Source organism: Drosophila mauritiana, chromosome 3R (assembly GCF_004382145.1).
Source record: "Drosophila mauritiana strain mau12 chromosome 3R, ASM438214v1, whole genome shotgun sequence".
Lineage (NCBI taxonomy): Eukaryota > Metazoa > Arthropoda > Insecta > Diptera > Drosophilidae > Drosophila > Drosophila mauritiana.
This window is the reverse complement of record NC_046670.1, coordinates 23,929,683-23,948,390: the sequence shown is the minus strand read 5'-3', so window position 1 is coordinate 23,948,390 and position 18,708 is coordinate 23,929,683. Positions and strand designations below refer to the sequence as shown.

The 18,708-nt window shown below is 41.9% G+C and overlaps 1 protein-coding gene across 2 annotated transcripts in view; it reads right to left on the bottom strand.

The window, feature by feature from the left end:
* LOC117143230 (RYamide receptor) overlaps nt 1-18,708 on the bottom strand; it is a 52,519-nt gene that overhangs the window by 9,700 nt on the left and 24,111 nt on the right. For both annotated transcript variants that reach the window (XM_033307780.1, XM_033307781.1), the window contains exons 3-4: nt 18,234-18,350; nt 17,287-17,485 (exon numbers count right to left, since the gene is read on the bottom strand). In XM_033307780.1, coding sequence (XP_033163671.1) covers nt 17,287-17,485; nt 18,234-18,350 — 316 coding nt within the window. The remainder of the gene's footprint in view (nt 1-17,286; nt 17,486-18,233; nt 18,351-18,708) is intronic.

Genomic DNA, 18,708 nt, shown 5'->3' with positions numbered 1-18,708 from the left:
CCATGGCAAATAAATCACAAATAATATTGGCTCTGGATGGCGTTTGTTTTTGAAACCCAAAATGGGTATGGTGCATAATGTGAGGTTACCAAATTTCGGCTCACAGTTGCATATTTCATACGACTTAAAACATATACTTTGCTGTGATAAAGTATGTTGCAAGTTTGCACTTTTTGTTGAGTAACAAACAAGTATTTTTAAAAAATAACTACATACGTTTCTATGATAAATTGCTTTTGTTGGAAGAATCAAAAAACATAAAACAAAATATAAAAGATTTAAGAAATCATTCCGCGTACGAATGAATCATAGTTTTTCAGTTGCAATTAAATCTGTAATTTTTTGTTTATTTTATTACAACTATTACGCACTAATGGCTCGTTGAATTGATGTGTTGCGTAATTCAAACTTGTAAACAAAATAAAATTCTGTTAATCTTAACACGTAACGTTATTAAAGCCAATCAACTTCGTTCCACTGCCACTTTTCGTATCCAGACGGCTAATTGTGTTAAGTTTAATGAAGTGGTCCATGTCCATCAGTTCGGGCCAACTCAACGTTCAATGAACCGAATACAAAGCAGAGAAAGGTGACAGAGAGTGTAATTCGAGCCAACACTTATTCAATTAGATGTCAGTTTTCGGGTCAGCATTTTTATTGTACGATTCGATGCGATTGTTAAATTTTTTTTACGTCGGCAGCTTCAAATGAAAAAACATCAGCAGGGCATGCATACATAAAGACATAAAAAATTAAAGAAGAAACATATGTCAGGGGGAACGAATTGGTGCATAAAATAATCCCTGGGTGGTACAGTAACGACTCAAATAAATATAGAAACATACAGTAGTTGACATATAATTAACACTTTTATGCCCCAAACAGCGCTCACCTCAGAAATCAATGAGTGTATTTCACTTTTTGACACATCACAGTTTTGTTTGACACTGTTTTCAAGCCCACTCGATTACTCATATTTCTTGCGGCTAATGGAATGGGCATTTCTCCAATCCTGGTAATTAAATTCGAGTGCTCATGAATCACGGCAATTCATAAACGACACTTGACAAACGACTTTGTGGCTTGGTTGTGTGTAATTACCACCTGGTGGGGGGTGGGGAAACACAACCCAGCTCCGCCTTTTGATGCCCGTGAGGATGTTGGCTTAAACTCGCTGATGCTCGCGCTCTTAGGAATAATAATAATAAAAATTAAAACGCAACTGCAGTCAGCTGTCAGCCGGGCAGTGTTTCCTATTGCGATTTCACCTTGAATCGCTCTCAGCGGTTGCATAACCGAAGAAAAAAGCTAAAAAAGGCTTTTCTTCGGGCCAAGTTGAGCCAGGAGCAACTGTTGCCATATGCAAACACTGTCTTGGCTAACGAGCGTCGAGCGATTTTTCGTGTATTGACAAACTCGAGGCTGCAATAAATTGCTCGGTCTGGGAAACGAAATCGAATTCAAAGAGCCAAAAGAGCCGAATTAAACCGAATTCAAAGCCTGGCCAACAGCACCCGCCACCGAGGAGCAACCAGTGGCCGTTCAATCTGCATCTCCGCTGCCTCCGAATGTCACTCGACGGATGGGAATGCAAATCGGAGCTGCAATCCAAGTTCGAGTTCACATCTGAGTCCACGAAAAGCGGTCGCCTTGAAATGCAAACGTTTTTTGAGTTTGCATCTCTAAGATACTCTGAAAAATCAGTTTAAATATGGAATGTCATACCTTGATGAGCTAGAAAAATTGTTCTCTTTAAACTGGCATTCAAATTATTTTTAATATTAAAAAAAAAATTTTTTTGAATTTTCGAAAATTTTTATGATGGTACCCCTTATCAAAATCGAAAATTTTGACAAAAAAATTTTTTTTCGCATTAGTCTGGAAATAGTTTGTTTCGATTCTGTAGGTGATAAGATGTAAAAAAATACACATCGGCCATCTGTGGCTTACTTCTATGTCAAGTTATGACTAAAAACAGTAAAATATAGTATTTTACCAATGGGCTTGGATTTGGATTCTAATAACATTTATTGTAATAATGTAGCTTGTACCAATGAAATATTTAATTTAACAAATATTTAAAAAAACGGATTTTAAAGCAATATAATGAAAAAGGGTATTCGCTAGCTTAAGGGTGAGTATGCGCTTTCCTTTTCCCCAAACTAAACGTTTTTCATTCAACTTCCGAATGCCGCTGGGAAAATAGCGCCAAAAGCGCGCCGATCGCCAAAAGGCCAAAAAGAAACCGCAGCTGGCGATAAATCTCACGCTCAACAATGCGGCTAAAAATAAGCGGCTAAAAGCAGCGGTCGTCTGTGGCTGCCAAACACAGTCGATGGGGGGCACAATGCCTTGGGGACGATAAAAAGCGTTTAAATTGGAGTAAAGTCAACTGTGTGAGATTTAGTGTACTGGAGTGCTTAACTCAGTCAGTTGTAATGTGGGACGTAATTTGAATGGGTTGCAAGGAAAGGGAAATTCAAATATTAGACAAATGGATGCTACGCTTGGTTTGAAATAATCCAGCAATATTTTCTCGTATTTTTAACATTAAACATTTCGTTTAGATAAGGTTAATGATCACTGTTCGTTTTCAAGTAAAAATTTGACTCCAAAATTAATACCAACCACACAATTTATTTCGCCACTAAATTTCCAATATACGTTGTAAATAAACTCCTGACATGTATCCATTTCTGAGTAGAAGTAATTAAAATTTCGTGCAGCTACAAAATCATTTGCATATGATGTGTGAACCCACAAAATGTCAGGGGGAAATTTGTTTACTCAGGCATCCGAACATGCATAGCTGGGATTCCGATGACTTGAACTTTGCTCACTGTGCCGACGCCTCGGTGGGCGGTGAAACAACAGAAAGTTGCATAAAAGATACAAAGATGCAATACCTACAGTTTGACACTGAAAGATAAAGCTCACGCAATTGAGAAAAAGATGGGCGCATCCCTGGCAAGTGGGGGATTTTTATGATTTTGGGGACCGAGTCGGCGGGCGGCGGATGATGGGTAGGAAGTCGGCTAAGACGACGACAGTTGTTGCTTCCTGCATCCATTGTCGCTGGTTTTTACCGGCGGCATCATCCCGCTCGCCACCACCTCATCCTCATCCTCCTCCTCCTCCTCCTCCTCCTCGGTTTTCCATCTCCAGTCTGCCCAGCAACACTTCCTGCTTGTTAGGCAAACGGCAGCGTGCAAATTTTTTTTTTTATTGTTGTATGCGATTTCTGTGTTTAGGCTCTTTGCGTTTTTCTCTCTGGCTTTTTGTTGTATTTTTGGTTTGTGCAGCCGACTGAACGGTTTCGCCGTTTTTACATTTGACATTTTTGGTGTTGCCTCAGTTGGTGCATGTTGCATGCGGCTGCGGTGTGTGTTGTATGTTGCCGCCGGCGCGTCAATTGCATCTTCCATCTGTCCGCGATGGTATCGCCGCATCGGAGCATCGATTCGCGATCTGCAGACTTATTATTTATTTTATGTTCGGATGTCCAACGGCTCGAGATGTTCAATTCAATTGAATTTGTTGCTACTCGAACTCTTCTGCCGGCGCAAAAGTTTCTGCTCGCTCACTTTTAAATGCTAATTAGTGTCAACGACTCTTTGCCACAGAGTTGGCTTTTATTTTTTGGCTTTTCGCTTAACGGTTTGACCATTTGGCAATTCAAGCATCGCGGCAAATTGTCTAAGGCCGCCGGCAAATGAAAATGTTAATGTCTGATAGCGAATGGGCCATTCGAAGTGGTTGGCAGTCTTGTCATTAACCTTCATTTGCAGGCAGCAATTAAAAGTTGGTGCGTGTATCTGCATAAACTTTTGCCCATTGTAACTAAATTGGATTTGGATTTACAGATGTCTGCCGCAGCTATCACTTCGAAATTGGATTAAACAACAAGTAACCCCAACAATTTATTTGAGAGGCTTAGGTTTTTTCCACACAAGTTTTTTTTAAAACCTACTTGTATAACAATGCACAGATTCCATGAACTGCGAAAGCAAACGAATTAAGTAAAAACATATTTTAATTTCAATAAATTTTAAGCCCCGAGCTCAGCGACTAAATATTTCACAAGTGCAAAAAAGCCGCATTCGTTTTCTTTCCATTCCACTCCATTCCACCTTTATCCTTGCAACTTATGGCTTCCGTTTTAGAACCCAGAAGAAGTTGTTAATTTAATTGCAACACGTTGCAATGTCGGACATGGCTGCAAAGCACTTTCACACCTGCGGATAACTGTTTCTTGTGCCCTGCAATTTCAAATTTGCATGACTTTTAGCAATTTTTTCTTTAATTTAGAGTGGCCGTTTAATGGACACAATTTTAGTTGAATACCACTCAGTTACAATTTGCTGAGTGGTGTTATTGCACCGCATTTCGGTGCCTTTCTTTCCAACTGACAAATGGAAAAGTCGTGTCAAGTGCAGAACATTAATCATCCGCCACCTCTCGCACATATCCAACGCATTTCACCTATATCACTTTTGAAGTTGCAACTTTGGCTGCATTTCTGGCACCGCGGAAGAGTAACTGCGAAGTTCAAAGTTGGGCAGGAGTTACTCCATATGGATTCGCAACGAGGGAGACTAGTTACGAAGCTAACTATCAACTTAATTCGCGAATAAAAATCAAATTCACACCTGTGAGTACCAAGAAATGTGCATAGGTATAAATGCAAAAGAGACCATAAAACGGGCGCACAACGGGGCGTATGCGTAATTTTACAAATCAGGTGCAATTCGAATGAATCCTAAAACTGAATGCTGCCGAGTTTGCAGAAGCGAAAACGTGAGAAAAAAAACTGCCGACTTTGATTGTGCGCCAGTCTGCTCTTAATGCATATCGTAAAAGTTTACCTAATGAAATAATTAAAACCAACAGCGTTGCACAGCAAAAAAAAAAAAGTGAGCAGTATAAAGTGGTTTACAACATCTGGGCTTTCAAAAATATCAGCATCTCATTTTCGTTAATAGAGAAAACTAGAGATTTAATGTATAAACAGCATATGTATTTAAATTTGAAACCAAATATATTGCATACAACTTTTGAATATTCTTTATTTTGTGCAGTATAATATTAGGTGAATTAAATCATATTTTAACATATTAAAGGATGTGCCCTCTTCGTCATAAAAATGAGCGAGAAAAGCACATTGTATGCCAATAAGGGCATGCCGCTCACTTGGATTTGCATGTGCCAAACTTTTATTGCATTTGGATTTCAAATATCTGCGGCTCCCACCCAAACTGAAGTACATATAACTGAAATGGAGGTGAAATCTGTGGATTGGAACTGAGTTTATAATGCCAATTGCGGTGTAATTTATGGTTGCGGTGGGAACCGCGGGGGTTAAATTGTGTGGGATCGCGGTCATTGAGGTAGATTTGTTTGTTTGTTTTTTAGTTTTTGGGGTGGAGACAGCAAATGCATATTAAATGTAAATATCTTTTTGTGTGGCATATTAAGAGGTTTTCCCCCAAATCAGCGGAAATCGCTTTGTGTTTTCTCTTCATTTTCATTTCTGCATTTCCTGGGCGCAATTTTTCATCATTACGAGTATCTGTCCATCAGCAGCTGCACGTGCCCCAAAAACCCGGAGACCCGAAGAAAAGCCGCCGAGAAAGGGAAAAACGTGCGAGTCTTTCGGCCATCGATCCAACAATGGCAGCTACATTCGCATTTGCATATCTGTCGAAATATTCGTAATTCATCAAAGACATCCCCATACACTGCTCGATACGTGGCCAGTTCCTCTGGACGAACTCCGTGCAATTTGGCAAGAAGGTAATGCAAATGGTCATTAAGCACATAGTCGGATTCGCAACTTTATTGGCCGGCTTATGCAATTGGCCAAGTCTTCAGTCTTGCGGCTAGAAGAAACCACAATTATTTAAATTGCACTGTCGAAGACGTAAATATGCGTGAGGTGTTTGGGATTCCTTTTACTTTTCGGGCGGCAGATAGTTTCGTATCACCGTATCTGTGTATCTTTCCATTGTTGCGTGCGGCAGTGGAGTTAACTTCAAGTCTTTTGCAATCCTCTGCAGTCTTGATTTGTCTTCTGGAGATTTTAGAGCTCCCAAGAAGTCAGGAAAACTCTGGGCACTACGGGACAAACCTTGAAAAACTTCCTCAACTGCTCTCAAGGAACTTGTAATTCGGTTAAGCTGGTCTTATTCAATTTCGATTGAAAGCCGACAACTTTGGCAAAAGTAATTGAAGTTGACAGCCAAGTTTAAAGCAGCTTCCTTCACACAAACAAAAGTCAAAACATGAAATCATATTTTGCGTAAATGGGTTTCAGTTTTCACACTTTGGCCAAGAGCACAAGGTCTGAAATATAAACCAGTAACTTGGGGTCACAAGATTGATTCAAGGGACTGAAGGCCTGCAGGGAGTGAGACTTTATGCCAGGGGAAACACGAAATTGTCAAGTTAAACACGGCCGAGGCTGAAAACTTGTTCAAATCAATTAAGGGCATGGAGCGAAAAGTGAAAGAACGGCCGACAAATGACAGTCAAACCAAAGAGAGTGGTCCATTGGATTGGTTACGCAACCCGGTTCCAGGATGCAATGGCCATCGAGTTATGAAAGATGAGACGAGACCTCTGCCGTCAATTGGAATGGCGCGATAATCAAGGCGATTTATGGTGACTGCAAAACGCGTGGCAACGCGCCAAAAAGGATGACCACCATGGACCGGCTCTCCAATGGAAGGCAGCACCCCCAGCTCCAAAATCCGTGACCATATCGCCATGGGAATCCTCGGCGCCACCACCCCCAACCCCAAATCCTCCGTAACCGATTGGGTAAGCGCAAATTGAACCCAAAGATAAATGACCAGTCCACAAAGAGATTGAGATTCCCATCGGAACTGGCTGGCTAACTTTCGCTTTTAGGCACTGCCATCCAAGATGAAGACGCTGCCGATTGAAGTATTTTTTTAACGTCACATGCAGTCACTCGTAATTAATCTGAAACTGCAACTTAAATGGTTGTGCACAGTTCAGTCTTCTTTGTATTTCGTTTATAAGTAGATTAAGCATTAAATAACAATTAGGAATAATTTATTATTCGTTGTACTTTCAATTACATAGCGTAATTTGCCTTAATTCATTAAATGCTGGAATCTGCCGCTTTGGTTTATTCAATCAGCATGCACTAAATTTTTACTACCCTATATGTAGATAAACAATTTAGATCTACCTAAATTTAATCAATTACTTGTAAAATAGTTTTCTGAACTTATATATTTTTAAAATTTTTTAAATTTATATAACTCTGTAACAAATATTTTTCTGCATTATTATAGAGTATCTACGATTTGCTCTGACTTTGCAGATCAAGTTGCGGTTTGTATTCATGCAAAGTAGCCGGCGTTGCTTGTTTTGCAGTTGTTGTTGCTGCCGCTGGTGTTGTCATCATTTCCATTTTAGTGGTTAAGACAACCCGAAACCGCTTCAATTGGCAGTGCAAATATTAATGAGCGAACGTGTCCGAGATGTTGACGATGGCCGGCGGATCGGGGCGTTCACGAATTCGTATGCAATGTGGTGATAATTGTCCCTTGCCAAAATGACTTCATCGTAAATGCGGAAAAGATAATCAATGGCCCAAAGAAAGAAGAGTGAAAGGGACTTATCAGTTGTTGCGTAACCAACGAAAGGAAAAAAGGCTAAAGAGCGATCGATTATTCTGTGGCAAGGCCAACTCGTTAAGGCCCAAAATGAAGGCAATTTAAACACCTCTAAAGCGTTAAATCCCAAGTCAGTTTGCCACTTGAAGGCACACGCACTTTTGATGCAAAAGTTGGCAACGGATGTGGCGCATAACTTTGCGTGCTCAATTTGTGAAAAATGTACAAGCATTTGGCCAGTTTCCTTGGAGTTGGGAGATATATATCTGCGATCTGCAGCAACTGCCCCGCCCCTTAATCATCGCCAGATGCTGCGACTCACGCACTTGACACGCGGCTCGATTAGAGGGGCTTATGAAAATTGCGCGAGACACGAAAAGGTCACTGGTGGAACTGGTTTGCATCCGGAGGCTGGCGATCCGCAATTCGCGGATTCGCAGCAGTTGCAAATGGGACCGCAAGTGGTCGCATTCACGAGCTGGCCGCTTTTAACCTTGCAGACCTTGCCACAGTTGCAGCCAGCCAGTTGTAAGTTGTGGGTCTGCCAGTTGGCAGTCGGCGGAGTCCGCAAAAGTGTCTGGCCAAGGCGAAGGAGGCGCACCCGGCGAAGTCTTGGCTAAGGGGCTCAACATTTAACCTTTCGAATGGGAAAACGTGTCAGGAAATACTCTGGCATAACCACCACGGACACAAGGCTCAGTTTGGGGCACATTCGTCGGTACAAGATACTTGCACTTTTTTTTCTTCTTTCTCAGATGAATTTGGCCACGACTTCGCCCGCCAGGAAGAGACGGATAGAAACGTGGGCAGAAATTGACCAGGAAAGATAGCTTTAAGCATTTAATACTTGTAATTTTCCATGTTAATACCCATAAAATAATAGTAAAGTCGAATTGGTTACATTTAATGGCAAATCTTCGACGGGCTTGGATTTTATCTGTACGTTCGATACGGCATTGACATTTGGGTAAAGGTTATATAAGTTTTCTTCTTTAATTTTTAAAACTTCAATTAGTAAATTTAACGTTCTTACGCATAGTTTTAAGTTTTTAATAATAGGTATACCCAAAAGTTGAAACCAATGTGTTGGCCATCGCCGATGGCATCTTCTTTGCCCCTTGGTCATATAATTGTGACCATGTGACCACTTAATTGTGCGAATTGGGGCGTATCTCACGGATGCATCCGAGCGGCAATGCGATCCACCGAATTATGCAACCGCAACTGCAACTGGACATCCCGGTGGCTGGTTGTCGCGAAAGTTTTACGCATTTATGCTAATCGCACCATTATCGAGGCACCCACTAATTGGCATCCTCACGAGTACATTAGCCACATGAATGTATCTGTGTCTGCATCTACTTGCATCTGATATGCGTGCCTCTGGGCGAATTGGTGTGGCTTGTGCTCGCCTTTAGTCATTACTCTCCCGTACACTCAGCAGCCGCCAATGCTCACGTTTTAATTAAGCGAGTGGAGGCGCCACAATGCTGGCCAAAAGGCATCAGCAAATGTATCTCACGGATATGCATGGTCGTGTCGTGGTCCGCCGGCGGTTGCCAGCTATCTGGTTTTCGGTATCTGTATCTACAACTTATATGCAGAACCGTTGTTTACTTTTCGGGAAAATCGAGCCGGGAGAAAGTGCTTCACTTTCGCAAGCTTCTTTCGCACATTTTCACATTTCATTGCAGACGGCTGGCCGAAGAAAAACAAAATGAAACCATTTTCCCAGCCAATTTTACTCTGTTTCTTTCTTTTAAGCTATCCTGTTAACATCTTCCATTACAACGAAATTCAATTCCGTTTTCGAGCTCAAGTTGCGGTTTTAATTTACTCGATCTGACAAGAGATTTCGAGGTTTTTAGGCACTTTTGTCTTAGTATTTTAATTATTAAATAAAGTTTCTTGTAACTTAAAGCTAACATATCAAAATTTTGATCTTCATTTAGTTTGAGATATCCAATGAGCTGCAACATTGCATTTCCATCCCCATTGCATCTAACCTAGTGAACTTCAGCCTTCCTTACCCCAATATTGTATTAACTCTATCGTTTAAGCCAAATATGTACAAAAACGGGGGAAGCCCTTAGCACGCGACATTTCCGTACCTGGCAGACAATGGGGCAATTGTGGCAACAGTCGCACAGACGACACCTTAATAGCTCCATGGCTCCATAAAACGGGGCGACAATACCCATAAAGGCACCCACGCACTCGCTCCGGCAAAGACAATTGCTCGGGGAGCGGAAAAGGTCGCAGATGCTGCGTCATGGGCCAGGTCCGAGCCATGATATGGCCATATTACTTTCGCCATGAGAACCACTAAGAGTGGGATGCGGGTTTGTCCAGGGGAGCCATGCTCATGCCTTTATTTGCAGTCGGGATAGAAATGATATTTGCAGTGGCGCTGTTTATTTGCAAATGGCATGACAACAGGCGAACTCAAACTGGCGGCAAAAAGTCACACAGTCGCAGTCTCTGCACTCGAAATATAAAATATTAAAAATCTGTTTTAAAAGGTTTATGTGCGAGAATGTTATTTACCCTACCAAATAACAAAACTGTTCACATATCATTTTTATATTGACTTTCTGGAAATTATTACGAAGCTTTGGTCGTACATTGCGATGTGTTCCATCAAAAAGGTTAGAAATATTTCTTAATATTATTATACTTTTTGGAGAATTTAATTTTTATTTTTAGCCAAGTCGAACTGCTTTTGTTGCCATGTTTTTGGAGTCCACAAGCCAGCTGCTGAACTTTTCTGCAGAGCACGACGTTCCGAGCTCCACTTAAGGCCACAAATCATTTTGCGGCAGTTGGCATGGATGGGATCGCATCCGATGGGCTGGTATGGGAATGGAGCTGGAAAAGCAGCTGGGAAGAAGGTGGTGTGTGGCAAGGGATGCAGATATAAAGTTGTTGGGAACGAGAGCCACACTCGTGCGCCTCCAGGGATCCAGATAGGGATTGCTCCGCATGTGAGAGCCAGTGTATGTGTGCCTTGGATATTACGACACTTGGCGAGCTGAAGATTTATGCCGCAATTACCGCAAGTGTAAACTAATTACGAGTTTAAAGTGCCAACTCAAAGATAATGGCAGTCGACAACACCAGCAACAATGAGGCAAGAAGTAACAACAAAACGAAGGCAAGTTAACGTTAACCCGCTTCGCCGCTGCTACTGGTCATTAAGAGTTGACCATTAACAGTGGCTTATCAATTTGAATTATTTCTGTGCGGGATTTCCTCGTATGGTTCGATGGGTGAAATAGGGAAGCGTTGGGCTCGAAAGTACCAGCATCCCCCTCCCATTTCTGGTGGATCCGCTTTAATCTAAATTGTTCGTGTCTGCCATTTCTCAAGTCCGACACCAGCTACCTGTTGGTTTCCATTTGATTGCTGCACAGAAGAAAATTCCTAACAACATTTATAACTTTTAAAGAGGTTTACTCAAATGTTATATAACGGCGGCCTATTTACAAAGAGTTAAAAATGCTGCGCGGTTAAAAGTATAAGTAAATAATTGCTGAGATGTTGCTTTTCATTAATTGAAACTCGTCAAGGCATTTTTATTGTCCACCTGATGCTATCACCCCGCCAGCAAATGAACACCACAGCTGGAGTCGGAGGCGGGAGATACTCCCATGGAGGGTGTGGACCTGCGGTTGAATAAAAGCCCGGCAGGCGATGTTCACGTTTTAATTACAAGCCGCTCAGTTGGAAGGCTGAAACACGGATACACGAAAACGGGCTCAAAATGCCGCGAATCACAAATTTTGACTCCCTGGGCAGGCCCAACTGATGATCTTGGCACCATAACAACTATAACGAGTGATGAACTTTTAAGTAGTATATTAAATGCCGCACTTGCTGCTCGAAATGAATTAGCTTTAATTTATCTAAGTCTGCGTTAATTTGCCACTTCCAATTATTACGCAAGCAGAGCTGAACTTTGACTCGAATAGTTCACCATCCTTGGTCAGCTACAAATTTGCATTATCCAAATGCTGTCGACGACGGGCTAGCTTGTTAGCTGACTCTCCCATTCATTTGTAGCCACGCCATACGAGGCGTATACGCAATGTGACAAAGTAGCAGCTGCAATTTGATGCGGTCGTATAGTTCTAACATTAATGAGCAGCCCCATTGATTTGCTCAATGACTGCGTGATGGTAATATAACTAGGTTGTGTATGGCTACACGTTAAAAAAAACTTTAAGCATAATTTATTGGCGATAAAAGAATGTAGTCTAGCTAATTTTTAAATGATTGTTTCCTTCTTTTTTAAAAAACAGCCACGAATATATCTATTTATTATAAAGAACTAAAAGAACTTTTATCTGAAGTGTACGCAAATGAAATATAGTCGTTAAGTTCAAGTGATCATCTCCATTAGGGGCACTCGTCTTCGAGTCCGAACATTTTTAGTGCGTCACTGACACAGATTGCACCCAGTCGACATTCATAAGAGTTGAATGCAAGTCCGAACCTTTCACTTTTGTAGAATAAACTTGTTCGGGCGCCAAACAAACAAACAAACCACGCCGACAAACAAGCACAAACAGACAGACAGGTGAGGGGCAAAAACAACGGCTGGACAAGATGTTTTCTCAATCAACAGCAGATGCAACCACAATTACCGGACAGCTGTCTACCAGCTGCAGCTACCAACGCGTTTTGTTTTGGCCACAAACTGCTCTTTCGGGCCAACAAATGACAGAGAATTCTCCTAGTACCATAATTAAACCTCATTTGCATCGGTGTGGAGCGACATCAATACTCTTTGACTTTGTCCTTTACGGCAACTACGGTAAACGATTTGAAAACAATTTACATACACGAACTGTCCTCTCACCTTGTCTATGCTTAATTTACGAATATTAATTGGCTGATATATGGTCCTGAGCACCGCAAAGCTCCTGGCCATTGAACCACCAGCACATTCAGTTTTATTGATTTAAGCCAAAATTGACCGAATACGAACAGGCTGATAAATTTTATAGTCGAGGGCAAACAGTCCAAATGAGCTGCCCATAAAGTCGATGGTTAATGCTAATGTCTTTCTACTTGTTTGTTCCATAATTAATGGACTGCACGCTTCATTATGTAATAGTCCAACGATCTGTCCACAAGACTGCGAACAAATAGTAGACTCTTGCATAATTAATGCAGAATTAGGAATCCAACATTTGGCTAGGACTCATCAAATATTTGTGAGTGCCATGAATAAACCAAGTTGTTAGGACAAATATATGTGTGTAGGTGTTGGATAATTATTTATTAGAAAAATTGCAACCGTTTTAATTTGGAATTTTTAAGGTATTTTTATGTTCTCTTGTTTAAACAATCTGGCATTTAAATTTACAGCTCTTTTTTTCTTTTAGCAGTTAAATTCCTTAACGTGCAACTCAGATGCATAGAGTATTAGAATTGCACAAGAAAACATTAAAAATATTACTGGTTTGCTGCCTTTATATTTAAAAAATGTGTAAATTCTTACATTGTTATAACGTGCTGACATTTACACGCATGGGAAAAAATAAAATGAAATCTTTGTGAGCTGAAGCAAAGTTTCTGTATTTCTGCAAAGTTGTTTCCTGCCATACGCAGATGCAGGAATAGACAGCAATAAATTGGGCGTAAATAAATCAATGACATGGAAGGGCTCGAGTGTTACCCATCCGGTGGTCCGTGCATCCGCAGAGGGAACCGGAATCACAGCTGGAGGAGATCCAAGATCCGAGCGGCGAGATAAACAAATCGCACGAAGGGGAGACTAATTGCAGCCTGTTTGCGGAGTGGTTGCTTCTGCAGCTGCCGGCTCTGTGGGTTTTATCTTTTAATTTGCCACAAAACGCACAAAGTGCACTCAACACTCGGCACTCTGCAGCGTGTGTGGGTGTGCACAGTTGTATCTGATGGGTGTGTGTGTATGTTAGCCGGTTGTGCGGGAAGACCAAGTCGAGCTTACTGGCCAAGCCTGGGAATCCTCTCACTTTTTTCACATGCACTCCCCATTGTGTCCGTGCATCCATGGGATGTGGATGAGCTGACGATGATGAAGATCCCAGCTGCCCGGCCAACTCCGCCTGGCTGCCTGCTGCCTGCTGGATATGACACAGATTACGTAACGCGAAATTAACATTTTAACACAATTCAGCTGAAAGAAAAGACGATGACGCGGCTGCAACGTCTGCCACAGCCTCAGTCGGAGAAATAAAACAAGAAATTTCAACTTTAATCAAGCAGACCGCATTCCAAAATACTCTTTAAGAACAAAGATTGCTCTCCAAGATCAATATATTCTATTCACAACTATAGTCAGGAATACTTTTAATGGAACATATTTGTATAATATGCATTCGAATCGACTTGAATTATTTGAAAATAACAGATACCCCTTGTGAGGCATATAAATGCAAAAGAGAAAAAGTAGAAATGGTAACCCGTTGCGGTTTGGACTGCTGGCCGCCTCCTGTTCGGGACCTGCCCAGTTGGATGGCTCATCAGTCTGCATTTTGACCAGCCATGGGGCGGCCAACAGATGCTCAAATATCGAGAGGACGACGATGGCGATGATGATCACTATGGCGATGGCGATGACGATGACAACGATGGCCAATGCATGGGCACTTTCTGGCCAAGAGTTACGCCTCTTGCAGTCAATTATGCAATTAACGTTTCGCCAGCAAACAAGAAGCAATCGCGCCAAACGATCCGCGTTTCCTACACATTACACACTCGTAGTCGACACTTTGACAAAACAGACTCGAATGCAGATGCAGATGGCAGATGCAAATGCTGCCCAGCAGATCGATAGTTGGTTGTGCAAAAGACAAAAACCAAAAAAAGAATAAAGAAGTAATAGCGATACACGTACTCAATCCAAAGCCGCAATCGTCCCCGCTGACAACTATGAAGTGTCATCGCCCCAAGTCAGCAATAATATTATTCCCCCCCCTTGGATTTCCCATTCCGACTGATTGTTTTGCCAGCGGTGTGTTTCCCAGCAATTAGATGATGGACTGCGATTTGCAACTCGTGCAAACAAATTTAGGAAACACTAGACAAATATTGAAAAAGTGCAATGGCAAAAGGGAATGCCATTTGTCCAGCAAAAACCGAGTGAATTATCTCGAAGGAAAGAGAAGTGGTCCAGTGACTCTTTTATTGGTTAGTAGAATTATACTTTAATTGTTATGCCGAGCGAGTCACTCATAAATCCTTCCAGTTGCCCACACAAGCAATTAAGTCTGAACAAGATTACCCAATAAACTTGTGGTTTCCAATCGACTTTTGACAACGGGCGACAATTACGATTTTCGAGGAAGCTGCGACACACAGTCGTGGTCTCATGGGGAGATCGAGCAATTTGCTAATCATTTCAGCTGCCAATTGGCAAAAATGTTCGATAGACGCCGGGACACAAGGAAGAAATTGTCAACGATGGACGATGGCAGCGAATTGAGCGAAGGGAGCCGTCATGAGAAAATGAGAAATCCAAGTCAGCAAAATTGTTGCCGGGTTAAGTAACCAAATAGTTATTGGTAGCCACTTTTTGGGCAACTGCATCGAAGGATGGTCAGAGCTTGGACACTGGAGGGGAGCCGCACTTGGAGCCACTGCATCGCAAAAGTGAATGGCAGATGAAGCTGCATTGCCTTGGGCTCAAATTGGGTAACATTGCACAGCGGTGGGCGAAACTGTCAGCAATTGTTTTTATTTTCATCTTTTGGCATGGGCTCTTTCTGTTTGCCAGCTGAAGGAGTCCCTGTCGGATGACTGTCTGATCTCTGGAATTGGGCAGTCATTGGGCCAACTCAGGCACTCTGTGACTGCATTCTCCAGCAAATACGGCATTTTAATTACTGAACTATGTCCACCAGTAAGGACCCTTAAATAAGAAGGTAAATTGTATTTTAAAAGTTTGTTACAACAGACCACAAAATATGCACTGAAAATGATAAAATTATAAAGAATCTCAAATAACTCAATTAGTTTTGAGATAAGATATTTCCCAATTATTACTATAAATTAAGGGGTGGGTCTGTCATTTGTCCAGGAAAGGTTTTAGCCCGCTCGCATGTCCACATTTTTGGCCAACTGGCTTTCGGCTGTCTTCTTCTTTGGCTCAGCTGCACAATTGGCCATCGACTTTGGGGGCTCGTTTGACAAGTATAGTGGTTACGTAGCACTCCCACCCCCACCCTCATCGCAATTGATTTCCTGGAAGACCACAAAACGCTGGATGGCATCTTCAGACGACGAAGGCGAAGGCGACTTGTACGCAGACGCAATGGCAATCTCGTTGGATCGCAGAGGCTTCCAGCTGGCAAGTGGATAGGTGGAAAGGTTCGGGGACCCCTGTACCAAGTACGGACCACATGCACCGCATAAATCTTTTCTCATTTACTTTTGCCGAAACTCGGCTCGTGCAAGTTTATTGTAAATAGTGTCTGTGTCTGCACAGTGTGATTATGTGAGCATTACATGCCATTTGGCACGCTGCCACAGCCCCAAAATCCGCCTCGAAAAATAACACAAGTAGTTGCTCAAGAAGTTAAAGCTTTAAACACACTAACTTATGTAAAAGTAAAATAGCCCTTGGCTCAAACAAATCTACAGACATGGATTGGCTTTCCATTATCCATTTGGACGTTGAAAGAGTAGAACACTGCCGTATTGTTAGTTAAGATACAAGTTGTTAGTGGTACAAAATGTGCGATTACCCCCTGCTAGGGTATAAAATCAACAGTGAGGAGCAGGAAGCCAGCCTTGGCACGCTTGCTCCCCATTGACCCCAGATTTTTCTTCGGCTGTTCGGAGCGAAAAAAAGGGGGAAAAAATGCAAAATCAATTTGAAGATTGCTGCTTCGACAGCTGTCGTCATCGTGGCTGTCGTTTCCACAAACTCCATCCTGCTGATGGCTCAGTTTGAGCCTGGGCTTCGACTTAAGTTTGAGTTCACTTGGAGCAGCCAACAAGTGGGGGCTTGTCATTGACTGCAGATCGAGGCAGCGGCAAGGTGCTGCGATTGGGGTTAAACTTTGGAGTCAACACAACCCAAACAGGAGATGGCTTAAATTATGCAAGAGGAGTTTTGGGCATGGCGATTACTGGTATTTGCTTAAATTATAAGTTCGAAATATATATAAGCACACGGATTGGGGAATATTTACTAATAATAACAATTAAATAAACTTCGGGGGGCCATAAAAGTGCTCATTGAACAAAATTATTTGCAAACTATTTTCAAATGCTTCGTAAATTTGGTTGTACATTTTAACCAGCTAAGATCAAACATCATGAAATCGTACATAACACGTTGATTAAAAATTATTATGCATTAAACAATTATTTCCATTAAGCAAATTGTTTGTGTATGCTTAGGCATAATAATATAAATAATCAATAAGTGCATCTACAACTTACTGAAATTATGCAAGTGTACTACACATCCTAAGTTCTTTGCTTTTACTTTCGATCCTTTTGAAGTCACCATATATTTTCGCACAAAACCCCTTAGCCATGGCCACTCTCACAGGGATTTGACTAATGGAAGGGTAAATTTTAAGCGCAAATTAGTTTTTGCGGTGGCTCAGAAGAGGAGATTCAGGGTTTCAAATGGACTCACCTTCCGTTTGGAGCGTGCCATCCGCTGGTCGCGGTTGGTTTCCGCCTCGCCTGGCGGTCGTTTCGCCCAGACGCGGATGGCGATCCGGGTGTAGGTGAAGATGAGCACGCCCAGCGGCACGACGAACTGCAGCGCGAACAGGGACAGGGTGTAGTAGTACTCCTGCGTCCGCGACGGCCACATCTCGCGACAAACGTATCTGATGGATGCACGCGCACAAAGGACATCACATGGAAGAAGGGAGGAGCAGTGCATTAGTTTCAAGTGGTCAGTTCTGGTGGTCAACGAGAATCAGCTGTCACAAAAGGACACCCGCACATACGCTCATGGACTCTCGGTTGAGTGCACAGTTTCATTTTAATTCTAAGCCCTTCTAGCTGCTGCAAGCAATGACAGGATGAGTGGCTCCTCCAAAACAAATTCTCGTTTTCCTCATTTTGAGATGGGTTCTAGCTGCATCTAGCTCATAACAACATTTAGTCAACTTCTAGCAATCAGAAATGACTTGTAGAACGTGCCCCCGGCATGCAGATGATTTCACTATTTGCATTACATTATCCTAGACCACGATTTCATTTTATTGTGTTGGAATGCTCCTAAATGTGCGTATTGCATTAAATATGCTCTCTACTTGACCTCCAGGAATGTCAGCACCCTTTGCCCTTTGTGTTGAAATACTGTGCGGCCAGCTTTTAGGCCTAATTTCAGACATATTCGTCTTCGCACGGATACATTTTCATGAATGATACAAAGGAAAAACACTCGCCGAAATTAATTTTTCTTAAATTTCACTGCCTAATATTGCAACACGTAATGCTTAAAATTTTCCCTTAAAAGAGTTCTTTTAAATAGATTTCATTCTCCGCATTTGAATAATATCAGTCAATAATAAGTAATCTGTGACATTTTGTTACCCTTGTTTGCTGTTTGAAATGCTCGGTACTTACTTCTCGCATTTCTCGTGCCACGGCGTCATGGGGATGTCGAGTCCAGAGACGATGGGTATGGGAAGTGCGGTGGCAAGTGCAATAAACCAAACGCCCCCGATGATGTAGGTGGCATAGCTGCAGAAGAAGGAAGAGAACATATTTAAATAGGTATTTGAGTTGATTTCATTCTAAATATTGGGTATTTTTAGTCATATTGTTAATACGCTTCTTTTGTCATCTAAATGTTACTCTAATGAATTGTAAAACTAACTCTCGTTTCAACGTGGCGTATGAGTGATGCTGTATGTTGATGGAGCGTGATAAGCGGGCATTAAGCACTGAGCTCGGTTTGTTTTGGCTCAAGGAGCGCTGTACGGTGATAAATGGCGGTCATGTTGAATAATTATCAGCTTTATTGACATTATGTCCCCACAAATATTTGCAGAAGCCACGCCGGATGACTTTCGAGGCCCACAACTACTATGAAACAGAG